The sequence below is a fragment of the Orcinus orca genome, chromosome 2, assembly GCF_937001465.1.
Source record: "Orcinus orca chromosome 2, mOrcOrc1.1, whole genome shotgun sequence".
Classification (NCBI taxonomy): domain Eukaryota; kingdom Metazoa; phylum Chordata; class Mammalia; order Artiodactyla; family Delphinidae; genus Orcinus; species Orcinus orca.
The window spans coordinates 75186236-75201680 of NC_064560.1; the positions used below are offsets into that span (position 1 = coordinate 75186236).

General features: G+C 45.1%; 1 protein-coding gene across 5 annotated transcripts in view; it reads right to left on the reverse strand.

The window, feature by feature from the left end:
• Window positions 1-221: 221 nt before the first annotated feature.
• The window catches only part of ADAMTS17 (ADAM metallopeptidase with thrombospondin type 1 motif 17), a 353876-nt gene continuing 338652 nt past the window's right edge, over window positions 222-15445 (reverse strand). For all 5 annotated transcript variants that reach the window (XM_033431430.2, XM_049706098.1, XM_033431429.2 and 2 more), the window contains 2 exons: window positions 4408-4585; window positions 222-3216 (listed from right to left, as the gene is read on the reverse strand). In XM_033431430.2, the coding sequence (XP_033287321.1) occupies window positions 3050-3216; window positions 4408-4585 (345 nt within the window). In that variant the 3' untranslated portion in view covers window positions 222-3049. The remainder of the gene's footprint in view (window positions 3217-4407; window positions 4586-15445) is intronic.

Genomic DNA, 15445 nt, shown 5'->3' on the forward strand with positions numbered 1-15445 from the left:
TGAATGATTTGTTAGCACTCACTTGGGGAGATGCAGCCACCCGCCAGAACTGCATTTACCAGTGACCTTTGACACTGTCCACAGCTGTGGTCGGCAGGCTACAGTTCTTGCAGCCAAGTCCTAGGCAAGTGGTGTGACCACTGCAGAAGGAAAGGACACAGCCTCCCTCTGTCAGCCCTCGAGGACTGGTTTTTATCTTTTACTTCACAGACAGCTTAAAATTGTTATGGAAGAACATTTTATTAAACATATTCAACTCACTTCCAATGAAATGCTTAATTTTTCATTTACAGTGGTGTCCAATGTTTGTCTTCTGTTCTTTTTTTCTTTTCTTTCAAACCAGCACCAAAAAGTAAAACAAAAATACCATGGGTACAGTACGTAATGTAAGTTAGCTAATGGAAAATATATACATTTGACTCTGAAATGAAGAAAAGAGAACAAAGCAATGATATTACTGCCATTGAGGATCTTTCCCTGTGTTCTGATAATATCAAGCCATGGTCAACTGAGAGGGTTTCATTTGCACCAATGAAAATAGCACCATAAGATTGTGAGACTCTGTAGTTAGTAACACATTTGTGCAACCAAAAAGGTACAGTACTTGAGTGACAGTACAGGGTATTGTTAACCATAAAGAAACATCATTGTTGTAATGACAGGGTTTCATTGTCTTCTGTACAAAGTGGAGCAAGAGTGCTATGATGGCTTCACTGAAATTGATCATTGCTTGTGAGGGGAACAGAAGGCGGGCTGGTGAATTTCAGAGTGACAGTGCCAGCATGAGCTAAAAGAGCTCAGAAAGACCCAAACTTTGGGGAACCAAAGGGATGTTTAACAATAACTGAATCAGTCATTTGCATTCTGAGGGTGTGGGGCCCTTGCCAGGGGCGTCCAGTTGATACCGTCAAGGTGGCCAGGGGGGAGATTCAGAGGCACCAGGCAAAGGGCTTGCCTCTGGGCATGTGCATATGCTTGCCCAGCTCAGGTGAGCCCATGGTTCCCATGCAGACAGTAAGCAAGGCTGCCCCGGCTTCCTTAGCTTGCTGCCCCGACTCTGCTCCTCAGCCCCCGAGGCTGAGAGCTTTCTGTTCATCTGTGGTAAAGTACAGCCCATTTGGGGCTGGGGGAAAACTGAGCCCTAGCTCCCCAAGACTTTGAGGGGCCTGGGGAGTCTGCTCGCGGCCAAGCCAGAGCAGGGAGGACAGCGTTCTGCACAGGCCCTGGGCAGCCGCTGGAGGTTACCTTGCAGGTGGGCTGCCCCAGCCTGGTACCCTCTGGGGTCTTTCCACAGAACATCTAAGGAGTTTTCTCAACACTTCTCACAGATTCAAGTGGAACTGAATAGATTCCCTGCCATCCCTACCACTTCTCTGCCTCTGGGGCAGTAAAAAAATCACAAACCAAAACACAGCCCATAAGACGGGCTTGGGTGGCAGAGTGTTTCTTTTTCTTTCTGATTTAAGCTGACTCTAAAGTTGTGACATCAAAAACTCAAACACAGATACATAAACACAGCACCAGTAAATCAAGAAGCACTAGGAGATGATCCCATGGAGATTAGCCTAAGTAAGATCCCTTCTGAAATAAGGGAGGAGAGGGTGGGTTTCTCATGATAAAGTCCTTGAATATAAGCACCCATCAAAGGCCCACCGAGTTGGTCAGCAGACCAGACCTCCCAGCATGTCGGGTCCCCTCCTCCCAGCTCCCGGGCGGGCAGGGTCCTACCATCTTCTGTGCTTTCACAGAGGACACTCTTTTCATCTCCCTGGGCTCCAGAGAGGGCACAGTTCTGTTTTGAGGGGTGAGGTGTCTGTAGGAGGCAAATACCTTCTTCCGGATTTTCTGAGTGTCATTCTTGCCCCACTAAGACGGGTCAACAACGACAGCATGACAATGACGAACATTGCAAGGTCTGGGCCACGGGAAGGCTGGGTGGGTATGTGGCCATCCTGGCCACGGGCCACTCCTCCACCCATCCTGGCACTAGGCTGAGCAGTCCTGGAGGAAACCTGCCCCGTGCCAGGGTGAAGCGCCAGGCCTGAGCCTGAGTCTTCAGAGGTTCTAAGAAGAATCAACTTCAGATAGATGGCCAAGGTTAATGGGAAGCCATCTCTAAGGTGCAAAGCTTTATGAAGTACTGGCTAGAACAGAGGTCCCCAGAAGCAGAGGGGGAGCCCCTCCACCCCTCCCAAAGCTGCCCTGAGCTCACCTCTATGCCAGGAAGCAATCCCAAGGCCAAAATTAGCACGTGCCTCCTCTCACAGCACCTTGAAGAGAGGCTCTTCTGTTTCCCTGTGTGGGGGACAACAGAGATCTGAAAACTAGATACGTCCCCAAACCCAAGCCCTTCTGGAATATTCTCCCCCACATAGGTGGTATGCAGAACTACACAGCCCTAGCGTCCTTTTTAATTCACACAGACTCAGACTCTCAGGGACAAGACCTCCAAGGAAAAGCTGCGATCTAGAGAGCATGTTCCTTGACAGAGTGGAGGGGCCACGTGCTGGTCCTTGTGGTGTCAAGGGGGCTCCAGCAGCCCGGCCTCTCCAGAGAAGCCTCCTTCCATCCAGGGTGTCACGGGCTTTCAGAATAAAGCCTGCTTTAAAGTAAAACGTCTCCGTTTTTGGATATCCTCCCCCTCCCCCGATACACCAAGCACTGGGAATTCAAACGTCAGAGGAAAGCCAAGACAGGGGCGCCTGTGACGTTTCTCTTGACGATTTCTGTCAGAGGTGTTCCCTTTGAGGTACGTGGAACCTTAGAAATTACAGCTATTTTGTGACTCATGCCTATTTTTTCCTTACCGTAGAAAGCCATCCAGTGGCTGTTAACAATATATTAAGTATAAAAGCACTAAGCAAACGTCAAGTCCACTCTCAGGTTCTAAGCAATTGGGTTCTTGGGACAGCCTCCTGGGTGAGCCATGGTGTGCTTTGGGGGTCCCAGCCGCAGGACTGGTGTGCTCTCAGGTGGGTGGGCTTTCAACTAGCCATGTCGTCAGGACTCAGACCTCATGTCAGAGCATCGTGGGACCACTGGCCGCCTGTCATGAACTTGGTGGCGGCAGTGGCTGGCGCATCTTGTTCGCATAGAAGTCCCTGCATGTCTGGCAGCAGCGCTGGTACCACCGCATGTCCTGGCAGAGGTTCTTTTCTCGGATGACCCTGCAATACACTGTCCACTGGTCCCGTGTGCATTTGTAGGTCAGAGCAGCTAGGGGGACAGTGGAGAGAGAAAGCCCAGAGGTTATGGGTGGCCTGGGGACGTCATCATGTGTACACAGATGGCCTGTAGTCTGACATAGTCGGGGTTGCCCTTACCCATGTGTACACTGGAGCCTTGCACAGACCGGGGAAACCATGCCCCTGCCAGGGCCACTGTGGATGTGGCTTTCTTATACAAGGGACACACTCTGGGTCCAACCTGACCACTTGGCAGAGTTCAGTGGTCTGGCTGCCTCCTCAAGGCGAGGGCACTGCCCCCCCCACTTCTGAGCTAAGTGGTGTATACTGTTATTTTGTGGCGGAGAACGTTATCTGTTGGCATTGATAAAACAGAATGGCACAGGGCAGTAGATATCAAAGGGCCCACAAAAGCAAAAGGTCACAGCACAGGCAGGTGGTCTGAATCTCCTTCAGGCTCTTGGTAGTGCAGAGAGATGGTCCAGCCTGAGGGCATGCAAAAGCCTGGTGTACACCTCTGCAAGCTCAAAGACCCCCCCAGTGAAGCTTCTTGGAAATTCCCTTCATGTTGGTGGCATTCTAGCATTAGGGAAAGGGGCACTGGGTGGGGAAAAAGTTCCCTAGGAGTTTCTAATTGGAAAAGCAGAAACTCTTTTCAATAGAATCATCAGATCAGTGCTAGATATTCTTCCTTTTGTGCCACCACTGGCCGGGGATGTGGCCTGGTAAAGGGCTGGGTTTGGAACACTCGGGTCCAAGCTGCTCACACAAAAGCTCCCTGCTGAATTAAAGACTCCAACCTGTCAACACCTCTGTTTTCTTCTCAAGCATTAGCTTGAGGAACATTCCATGCACACATCACCAAGATTTCATGAATGACACCCCCAGATCCTTCATTTCCTGAAGGATGCACCTCCCTTTGCCTCCTTCATGCACAGGAATCCCAAAACACTTGAGGAACATTCTCCTGTGTTCCTCATTTGTTGGCAGAGGGGCTCAAGTGTTTGAGACCACAGTAAACAAACATCGTTTTCATGACAAGGATGAAATTCCATCTCTGAAACCTCAGATCCTCTACAAAACTGACACATTAGCCTCTCCAGAACTCAAATAAGCCCCAAGGAGGGGGCTTTTTGGCTTATAGAACTCCCACTGCCAGTGGGGACTTGCTGGCCAGGGGATGCAGCAGCCCCAGGAGCTGGGGGCCAGCAGAGGCACTCACCGAGGCGAGGGGAAGTGATGGTGTTCACGTTGATCTTGTCATTGCAGACTTCTTGGTGGCACTGTTTGTAGGCTGCTGGCTTGGAGAGGGTAGGGCACTCATTGCCATGGCGTCCAGTGACCTTGTGCATGCACTGCACCACACGGGACTGCAGGCCCTTCCCACAGGTCGACGAGCACTGCCAGAGACAGGGAGAGCTAAGCTGGGGACAGCTGAGCTAGGGGCCCATCCCGGGCTGAGGGGCTTTGACAATGGCCTCACATCATAGCACCCTTGGGTCAGGCCCCTGCATGTCATTCCTATGTGCTAGAAATAATTGCAAGACAAGAGGGCTTGGCTGCATACCAGCTGCCTGATGGAAGACTGTTTCAAGATGTTAGGGACTGCATGTTTGTGCCTCCCCAACATTTACGTGTTGAAGCCCTAACCCCCAGTGGGATGGCATTTGAAGGTAGGTCCTTTGGGAGGTAATTGGGTTTAAATGAGGTCATGAGGGTGGGGCCCCCATGATGAGATTAGTGTCCTTATAAGAAGAAGAGAGATCAGAGTTCTCTCCCTCCACCACATGAGGACACATGACAAGTCAGCCATCTGCAAGCTAGGAAGTTGTCCCTCATCAAGAACCAAATATGCCAGCACCTTGGCCTCAAACTTCTCAGCCTCCAGAACTGTGAGAAATAAATGTCTTGTTGTTTAAGCCACCCAGCCTGTGGTATTTTGTTACAGCAGCCTGAGCTAAGACATAATTGTTGAAATATTAGTTTATGCTGGTTGCATTTCACCTCCCACCCTCTCATGCCTGTTCCAAGCAGAGAACCATCTGGGTTTTGAAATTCTCCAGTGAGCAGGGTGGCTTGCTGGCACCCAGGAGGGACTGAACCTGATGGCCACAGGGATCTCCCTGGCACTGTGTGCCACATGAGGCTCCTGGGCCTTTGCCCAGCCCTGGGTGTGGAGAGGAGCCCAATAATGATGGGGCTGAATTTCCACAAGCCTGGAGGGTTGGGGGTCAGAATTAAGTAAAGTTACAGAAAATGAAGAAGTGCAACCTTTCTTGCATAACGGACTCATGGACTAATATTGGGGCTAACAGTTTTAATTTAGACACCCAATCCCTAGTTGGCATTTCCAGCATTTGCAGATGTGGGTGTGCTAAAACCAAACCAATGTATTTAGTTCAGCAGACCATCCTGCATTCCCAGTGAGTGGCCTTTTAAGACTTTACTATGTGTTCTGTCTCCTGCTCTTCTTCCCATTCCTCTTCGGGCTCCTTTAAAGTGTGTGACAGGGAACCTGCCAGGTATCCAGCACCACTCCCCCATCCTGCTTGCTAGCCCCTTGGCCCTTGCTTGTTTTCCAGGGAGCCGTTGGAACCGTCTCTCCATTAAGTTGGTCTCCTCCCAGCCAGAGAGCCTGGTCCACATGTGTACTCTCTCCACCTGGGGTCCCCCAGCACACATGCTCACAACCCATGATTTACGGGGTTCTGAGAGCACTCTGCAAAACTTTAATAAAGCAAAGACCACAGGTGTAGTAGCCCAGCTGGAGTTAACACTGGCATCTCAGGGTAGAGAGAGGGGAGCAGGACCTTTCCTCTGAATGCCACATGTGGTGAGGATGCCAGGTGCCATCTGGATCATGTGCCTCCCTCTCTCCTCCTCTTGGGTCTGACCATGGCCTGTGCTGGAGGAAGGGCCTTCCCTGGGGGTCTGTGAGGGGTTACCCTGCACAGGCTCAGCGTGGATCCCTTCATCCATGAGAAGTGGCCATCAACTGCGCTCCCAAAGGGGCTTTTGCGTCTCAGGTGAATTCCTCTGCTTTCTAGTCTAACAAGCAGGATCACATTTTTTTTCACTTTAGAAGGATAAAGAGCTCAGAGGGCATGGTGCTCTGATGGGGCCCAGTCTTTTCAAATCACAAAAGAGGTAGGAAAACCATAAGTGCCCCATCGCCTCCGCTGCCAACGCCCCCACCCCCCTTGAGAGTCCTGGCGTGTTTAAACCAGAATGGGCTCTCCAGGACAGGCAAGGCTGTGTGCCTGGCTTCATATCCATCTTCTGGATAAATCCATCAAGGGCTGCTCACAGCCTTGAGAATCCTTTGTGTATGATAAACGCACATTGCTGGGTTCCACCCCAGACCTCAGGAGTTGGTACTGGAGCATTTGGAAATTTGAGGGGTGCTGCAGTGGAAGAATGATGTCACATGAGTAGGTTCCCACCAACTGGAGACCTGGAACATGGGACAAGTGTCATAGCAACGTGATTTCCACCTGGAGGGCGTCTCGGAGGGAGTGGCTTCAGGTTGGGATCTGCTGCATGGGATTACCTGGAGAGCGTTGAAAGGTCTTGATGTCCCAGACCAATCAATCAGTATCCCTGGAGGATGCACTGGGCATCAGTATTTTTCAAAGCTCTCCAGGTGACTGCAACAAGCAGCCAGAGCTGAGAAACTCTGACTTACCCTGAACTTCTTCCCTGTGTCCTGTGTAGGGTGTGAGGAGCTCTCTTTTCTTATGATGAAGTAGTCAAGTATTTGTATACAAATGTGTAATTAAGCAAGAACAGACATCCGCCTGCAGCCCCAACTGCTGAGTTTATATACAGGCGATAGGTGTGCTCAAATACAAGAGATGAAGCCTTTCACTCAAAATTATTCTAGGAAAAGAATAAGTTACCTTATAATTAAGTAAAAATAAAACCTCTCATAGTTCAGGGGCGAGGTAAGGGATACCCTCAATTATTTGTAGCAAGACCACCTGGGGGTTAAAAGAAAAAGGGACACAAAGAAATTTAACTCTCTTCTCCTGGAAGTAGGACACCATAATCATAAATGAGGGAGGATGGTGTAAGAAATTTTTAAAGATCTCTTGAAAAGTAATCTGGTAGGAATTGGTTCAAGATGGCAGAGTAGAAGGACATGCACTCACTCCCTCTTGTGAGAGCACCGGATTCACAACTAATTGCTGAACAATCATCAACAGGAAGACACTGGAACTCATCAAAAAGATACCCCACATCCAAAGACAAAGGAGAAGCCACAGTGAGACGGTGGGAGGGGTGCAATCACAATAAAATCAAATCCCATAACCGCTGGGTGGGTGACTCACAAACTGGAGAACAATTATACCACAGAAGTCCATCCCCTGGAGTGAAGGTTCTGACCCCATGTCAGGCTTCCCAACCTGGGGGTCTGGCAATGGGAGGAGGAATTCCCAGAGAATCAGACTTTGAAGGCTCGTGGGATTTGATTGCAGGACTTTGACAGGACTGGGGAAAAAAGAGACCTCACTCTTGGAGGGCACACACAAAGTAGTGTGCATACCAGGACCCGGGGGAAGGAGCAGTGACCCCACAGGAGACTGAAACAGACCTACCTGCTAGTGTTGGAAGGTGTCCAGCAGAGGTGGTGGGGCAGCTGTGGTTCACTGTGAGGACAAGGACACTGGCAGCAGAAGTTCTGGGAAGTACACCCTGGAGTCCACCATTGCCCCACCAAAGAGCCTGTAGGCTCCAGTGCTGGGTCACCTCAGGCCAAACAACCAACAGGGAGGGAACTCAGCACCAACCATCAGCAGACAAGTGGATTAAAGTTTTACTGAGCTCTGCCTACCAGAGCAACACCCAGCTCTACCCACCACCAGTCCCTCCTATCAGGAAACTTGCACAAGCCTCTTAGATAGCCTCATCCACCAGAGGGCAGACAGCAGAAACAAGTAGAACTACAATCCTTCAGCCTGTGGAATGAAAACCACATTCACAGAAAATGAAAAGGCAGAGTACTATGTACCAGATGAAGGAACAAGATAAAACCCCAGAAAAACAACTAAATGAAGTGGAGATAGGCAACCTTCCAGAAAAAGAATTCAGAATAATGATAGTGAAGATGATCCAGGACCTCGGAAAAAGAGTGGAGGCAAAGATCGAGAAGATGCAAGAAATGTTTAACAAAGACCTAGATGAAATAAAGAACAAACAGAGATGAACAATACAATAACTGAAATGAAAAATACACTGGAAGGAATCAACAGAAGAATAACTGAGGCAGATGAATGGATAAGTGACTGGGATGACAGAATGGTGGAAATCACTGCCATAGAACAGAATAAAGAAAAAATAATGAAAATAAATGAAGACAGCCTAAGAGACCTCTGGGACAACATTAAATGCACCAACATTTGCATTATAGGGGTCACAGAAGGAGAAGAGAGAGAGAAAGGACCCGAGAAAATATTTGAAGAGGTTATAGTTGAAAACTTCCCTAACACGGGAAAGAAAAAAGCCACCCAAGTCCAGGAAGCACAGAGAGCCCCAGGCAGGATAGACCCAAGGAGAAACATGCTGAGACACATAGTAATCAAATTGAAAAAAATTAAAGACAAAGAAAAATTATTAAAACCAGCAAGGAAAAAATGACAAATAACATGCAAGGGAACTCCCATAAGGTTAACAGCAGATTTCTCAGCAGAAACTCTACAAGCCAGAAGGGAGTGGCACAATATATTTAAAGTGATGAAAGGGAAGAACCTACAAGTAAGATTACTCTACCTGGCAAGGATCTCATTCAGATTCGATGGAGAAATCAAAAGCTTTACAGACAAGCAAAAGCTAAGAGAATTCAGCACCACCAAACCAGCTCTACAACAAATGCTAAAGGAACTTCTCTAAGTGGGAAACACAAGAGAAGAAAAGGACCTACAAAAACAAACCCAAAACAATTAAGAAAATGGTAATAGGAACATACATACAAATAATTACCTTAAACGTGAATGGATTAAATGCTCTAAGCAAAAGACACAGGCTTGCTGAATGGATACAAACACAAGACCCATGTATATGCTGTCTACAAGAGACCCACTTCAGACCTTGGGACACATACAGACTGAAAGTGAGGGGATGGAAAAAGATATTCCATGCAAATGGAAATCAAAAGAAAGCTGGAGTAGCAATACTCATATCAAACAAAATAGACTTTAAAATAAAGACTATTACAAGAGACAAAGAAGGACACTACATAATGACCAAAGGATCAATCCAAGAAAAAGATATAACAATTATAAATATATATGCACCCAATATATGCACCTCAATACATAAGGCAACTGCTAAGAGCTATAAAAGAGGAAATCGACAGTAACACAATAATAGTGGGGGACTTTAACACCTCACTTACACCAATGGACAAATAATCCACACAGAAAATTAATAAGGAAAAAAAGGTTTAAATGACACAATAGACCAGAAAGATTTAATTGATATTTATAAGACATTCCATCCAAAAACAGCAGATTACACTTTCTTCTCAAGTGCACACAGAATACTCTCCGGGATAGATCACATCTTTGGTCACAAATCAAGCCTCGGTAAATTTAAGAAAATTGAAATCATATCAAGCATCTTTTCTGACCACAATGCTATGAGATTAGAAATCAGTTACAGAGAAAAAAAAGTAAAAAACACAAACACATGGAGGCTAAACAATATGTTACTAAGTAACCAAGAGATCACTGAAGAAATCAAAGAGGAAATAAAAAAATACATAGAGACAAATGACAATGAAAAGACAATGATTCAAAACCTATGGGATGCAACAAAAGCAGTTCTAGAGGGAAGTTTATAGCAATAAAATCTTACCTAAAGAAACAAGAAAAATCTCAAACAAGCAATCTAACTTTACACCTAAAGGAACTAGAGAAAGAAGAACAAACAAAATCCAAAGTTGGTAGAAGAAAAGCAATCATAAACATCAGAGCAGAAATAAATGAAATAGAAACAAAGAAAACAATAGCAAAGATCAATAAAACTAAAAGCTGGTTCTTTGAGAAGATAAAGAAAATGGATAAACCTTTAGCCAGACTCATCAAGAAAAAGAGGGAGAGGACGCAAATCAATAAAATTAGAAATGAAAAAGGAGAAGTTACAACAGACAAAGCATCCTGAGAGACTACTACAAGCAACTGTATGCCAATAAAATGGACAGCCAGGAAGAAATGGACAAATTCTTAGAAAGGTATAAGCTTCCATGACTGAAAGAGGAAGAAACAGAAAATATGAACAGACCAATCAGAAGTAACGAAATTGAGACTGTGATTAAAAATCTTCCAACAAACAAAAGCCCTGGACCAGATAGATTCATAGGTGAATTCTATCAAACATTTAGAGAAGAGCTAACACCCATCCTTCTCAAACTCTTCCAAAAAATTGCAGAGGAAGGAACACTCCCAAACATTCTATGAGGCCACCATCACCCTGATACCAAAACCAGACAAAAATACTATAAAAAAAGAATATTACAGACCAATATCATTGATGAATATAGATGCAAAAATCCTCAACAAAATACTAGAAAACAGAATCCAACAATACATTAAAAGGATCATACACTGATCAAGTGGGATTTATCCCAGGGATGCAAGGATTCTTCAATATACTCAAATCAATCAATGTGGTACACCATAGCAACAAATTGAAGAATAAAAGCCATATGATCATCGCAGTAGATGCAGAAAAAGCTTTTGACAAACTTCAACACCTATTTATGATAAAAACTGTCCAGAAAGTGGGCATAGAGGGAACCTACCTCAACATAATAAAGGTCATATACGACAAACCCAGAGCAAACATCATCCTCAATGGTGAAAAACTGAAAGCATTTCCTCTAAAATCAGGAACAAGATGAGGATGTCCACTGTCGCCACTATTATTCAATATAGTTTTGGAAGTCCTAGCCACGGCAATCAGAGAGGAAAAAGAAATAAAAAGAATCCAAACTGGAAAAGAAGAAGTAAAGATGTCACTGTTTGCAGATGACATAGTAATATACATAGAAAAACCTAAAGATGCCACCAGAAAACTACTAGAGCTCATCAATGAATTTGGTAAAGTTGCAGGATACAAAGTTAATGCACAGAAATCTCTTGCATTCCTATACACTAACAATGAAAGATCAGAACAAGAAATTAAGGAAACAATCCCATCTACCATTGCAATGAAAAGAATAAAATACCTAGGAATAAACCTACCTAAGGAAGTAAAAGATCTGTACTCAGAAAATTATAAGACACTGATGAAAGAAATCAAAGATGACACAAACAGATGGAGAGATATACCATGTTCTTGGATTGGAAGAATCAATATTGTGAAAATGACTGTATGACCCAAAGCAATCTACAGATTCAATGCAATCCCTATCAAATTACCCATGGCATTTTTTACAGAACTAGAACAAAATATCTTAAAATTTGTATGGAGACATAGAAGACCCTGAATAGCCAAAGCAATCTTGAGGGAAAAAAATGGAGCTGGAGGAATCAGACTCCCTGACTTCAGACGATACTACAAAGCTACAGTAATCAAGACAATATGGTACTGGCACAAAAACAGAAATATAGATCAATGGAACAGGATAGAAAGCCCAGAAACAAACCCATACACCTATGGTCAACTAATCTATGACAAAGGAGGCAAGGATATGCAATGGAGAAAAGACAGTGTCTTCAATAAGTGGTGCTGGGAAAACTGGATAGCTACATGTAAAAGGATGAAATTAGAACACTCCCTAACAGCATCCACAAAAATAAACTCAAAATGGATTAAAGACCTAAATGTAAGACCAGACACTATAAAACTCTTAGAGGAAAACATAGGAAGAACACTCTTTGACATAAATCCCAGCAAGATCTTTTTTGACTGACCTCCTAGAATAATGGAAATAAAAACAAAAATAAACAAATTGGACCTAAAGAAACTTAAAAGCTTTTGCACAGCAAAGGAAACTATAGACAAGATGAAAAGAAGACCCTCAGAATGGGAGAAAATATTTGCAAACGAATCAACGGACAAAGGATTAATCTCCAAAATATATATGCAGCTCAAGGTTACAAAAAACAAATAACCCAATCAAAAAATGGGTAGAAGACCTAAATAGACATTTCTCCAAATAAGACATACAGATGGCCAAGAGGCACATGAAAAGCTGCACAACATCACTAATTATTAGAGAAATGCAAATCAAAACTACAATGAGGTATCACCTCACACCAGTTAGAATGGGCATCATCAGAAAAGCTACAAACAACAAATGCTGGAGAGGGTGTGGAGAAAAGGGAACCCTCTTGCACTGTTGGTGGGAATGCAAATTGATATAGCCACTATGGAGAACAGTATGGAGGTTCCTCAAAAAACTAAAAACAGAATTACCATATGACCCAGCAATCCCACTACTGGGCATAAACCCAGAGAAAACCATAATTCAAAATGACACATGCACCCCACTGTTCATTGCAGCAGTATTTACAATAGCCAGGTCATGGAAGCAACCTAAATGCCCATCGACAGATGGATGGTTAAAGAAGATGTGGTACATATATGCAATGGAATATTACTCAGCCATAAAAAGTAATGAAATTGGGTCATTTGTAGAGACATGGATGAACCTAGAGACTGTCATACAGAGTGAAGCATGTCAGAAAGAAAAACAAATATTGTATATTAACGCATATATGTGGAATCTAGAAAAATGGTACAGATGAACTGGTTTGCAAGGCAGAAATAGAGACCCAGATGTAGAGAACAAACGTATGGACACCAAGGGGGGAAAGCGGGGCGCTGGCGGGGATGGTGATAGTGGGATAAATTGGGAGATTGGGATTGACATATATACACTAATATGTATAAAATAGATAACTAATAAGAGCCTGCTGTATAAAAAATAAATGAATAAAATAAAATTCAAAAAAGAAAAAAAAGACAAGTAATCTGGTAAGTGGCTATACCCAGAGACTGGGGGTCCACACCAGCAGGGTAAGTAAAGGAAATGGCCAAGGGTCCTAATGCAGTGCAAAATCCTATAAAAGTAAAGCAAAGTCTTGCCCATGCAAAGTCATGCCAACAGAGAGCAACATCATACCATAGCTTGCAAGGGAATATCCAATGAGAACAGTACATTCAGAAAAGGCGGCATCTCAGTGAACTGGGATGGCAGTGCCCTGTACACTCTGGCAAACAGGAGTGAGTGATGACGAAGACAGATGCTGCAAATATTAGGAGGCACTTTACAAAACTGCTTATATTCAACCGTTTTCAACCCCACAGAAACAGGAATTTTATCAGGTTCAACTTCAAAATATGATAAAGACAGAAAATAGTAATATTTTAAAATTAAAACATAATATATAAACTTTAAATATGAAATACAACTACATGAATAAGTTACATATTTTAAGTAGGCATTTGACTAGTCCACCTACACCATTAAAGACTTTTATATCTAAATTGGTCGTAAAATTTTTAAAAAGCCCTGCTCCCTGGGAAAGCATGTACGTGGGGCCTTATTTCTGTGACTACTGGGCACTTGGGGAAGAAGGGGCCATGTGTCCTGCTCTACAGACAGCACCAGCCCTTGTCTTCCCATCTTGACTTGGCTCACTGGCGCCACCTGCTGTGGGAGACAAACCAGGAAGAAGAGCGGGGTGTCCTCATAGTCCTTCCTGGAGAAAGGGTGCATCCAGGGTGGGTCAGGTAGTGGTGGGGTTTCTGGGTCCCCAGGAAACTCTGCACAGGCTAACAGAGAAGGATCTGGGATTATGGTCTCGCTCCCATGGGCCCCCCTGACCATGAGGTCTGCAGACTCTGCCGGCGGGGCAATTAGCCTGGCTGGGTCACTTCCTGCCCAGGAACACCAGGTAGGGTTTCAATGTCTTTTGCAGGTGTTGTTATTATTTATGTGAAATCAGAGCAAGGGCTCAATCCTATAGATCTACTAAAACCAAATGCAAAATTGACAAGGTCTCTGGCTGGAAAGGATCAATGACCATTGTAAAACTCAAGAGTTTGGGGTGACCTCAAAGACTAGTCTCCCCTCTGAAAGTTCTTAGTCTTGTTTAACATGTTCTGTGGTTGGGTGGGGGGAGAGCATTCATGACACCTCCAGACTATGTGGGCGGCATGCTTGTTCTGTCTGTAAGCTCACCTGTAGGATTCCATGACAGTGTGGAACATTCCACAACCATCCCAAGGGGCTGACCTTGGCCACTGAGCTTGATGGGGGTCAGTGTCCTGCCCAAGGTCACAGATTAGTGAGTGTCAGAGGAGCGACAGGACCCCAGCTGCCCCATCCCAAGGACTGAATTCCATCCTCCTGTATGAATTAGAGGTTGAACTGGATGGAGCTTCTATGGGAGGCCACGAATCAAAAAAACCAGGTCACTGCCCAGCTCCACCATTTCTTCATCATCTTTCCTAGCCTGAGTCACTGGTTTTTAATTTTGCAGTCTGTAAACAAACCTGCCGCATGAGATCATGGAGGGTGTCTCCAAAGTTCTGCAGAGACTCAAGCGTCTGTCCTCATGGCTTTCCAACACCTCTGAGAGGCAGGGCTGGGCCAGGTGAGAGGCTGGGGCTGACCCTCAGCTGCTGTCGGGGCCATGTGAGACCCTGCAAACTCTGCCCCTGGGATTAGGTTTTACAGAATTTTAGCTGCAGTCCTGGGGGCTGCCATTCACACAGCTCTGGGCTGTGAATGGCTTGTGCTCACTTGGAAGAACCTTTGAAAATATCGGGTATTTGCTTAGCCAGCCCCACAGAGGCTGCTTCAGAGCATCAGGTGAGGAGACAGGTTACAGAGTAGCACGTACAGAAACCACCCCATTTTTTCTAATACCTGTGTGCGTGCGTGTGTGTGTGTGTGTGTGTGTGTGTGTGTGTGTGTGTGTGTGTACCTATATAAAAGTTTGGAAGACAAACCATTAAAAAAATTTACTGTGCTGTCATCTGTTTTGTAGGACTAGTTTTTCTCTTGTGTCTTCCCAAGCAAGATAGAATTACCTATGTAATTAAAAATAAAAGTGGAAAATTCCACCAATGACCCTTTGGTGCAGCTGCCACCTTCCAGGCCTGCTGCATTTTCATTTGAGCCGAGTTGGTGCCTAGCCTGCCCCTGGCCTAAAATCCATGCATAACTACCCACTCCTTGGCCGGAGTTTCAGCAGGACAGTGCAGTGGCGACAGGACAGGCCTGTCAGTATGCTGCATCCCCCTTT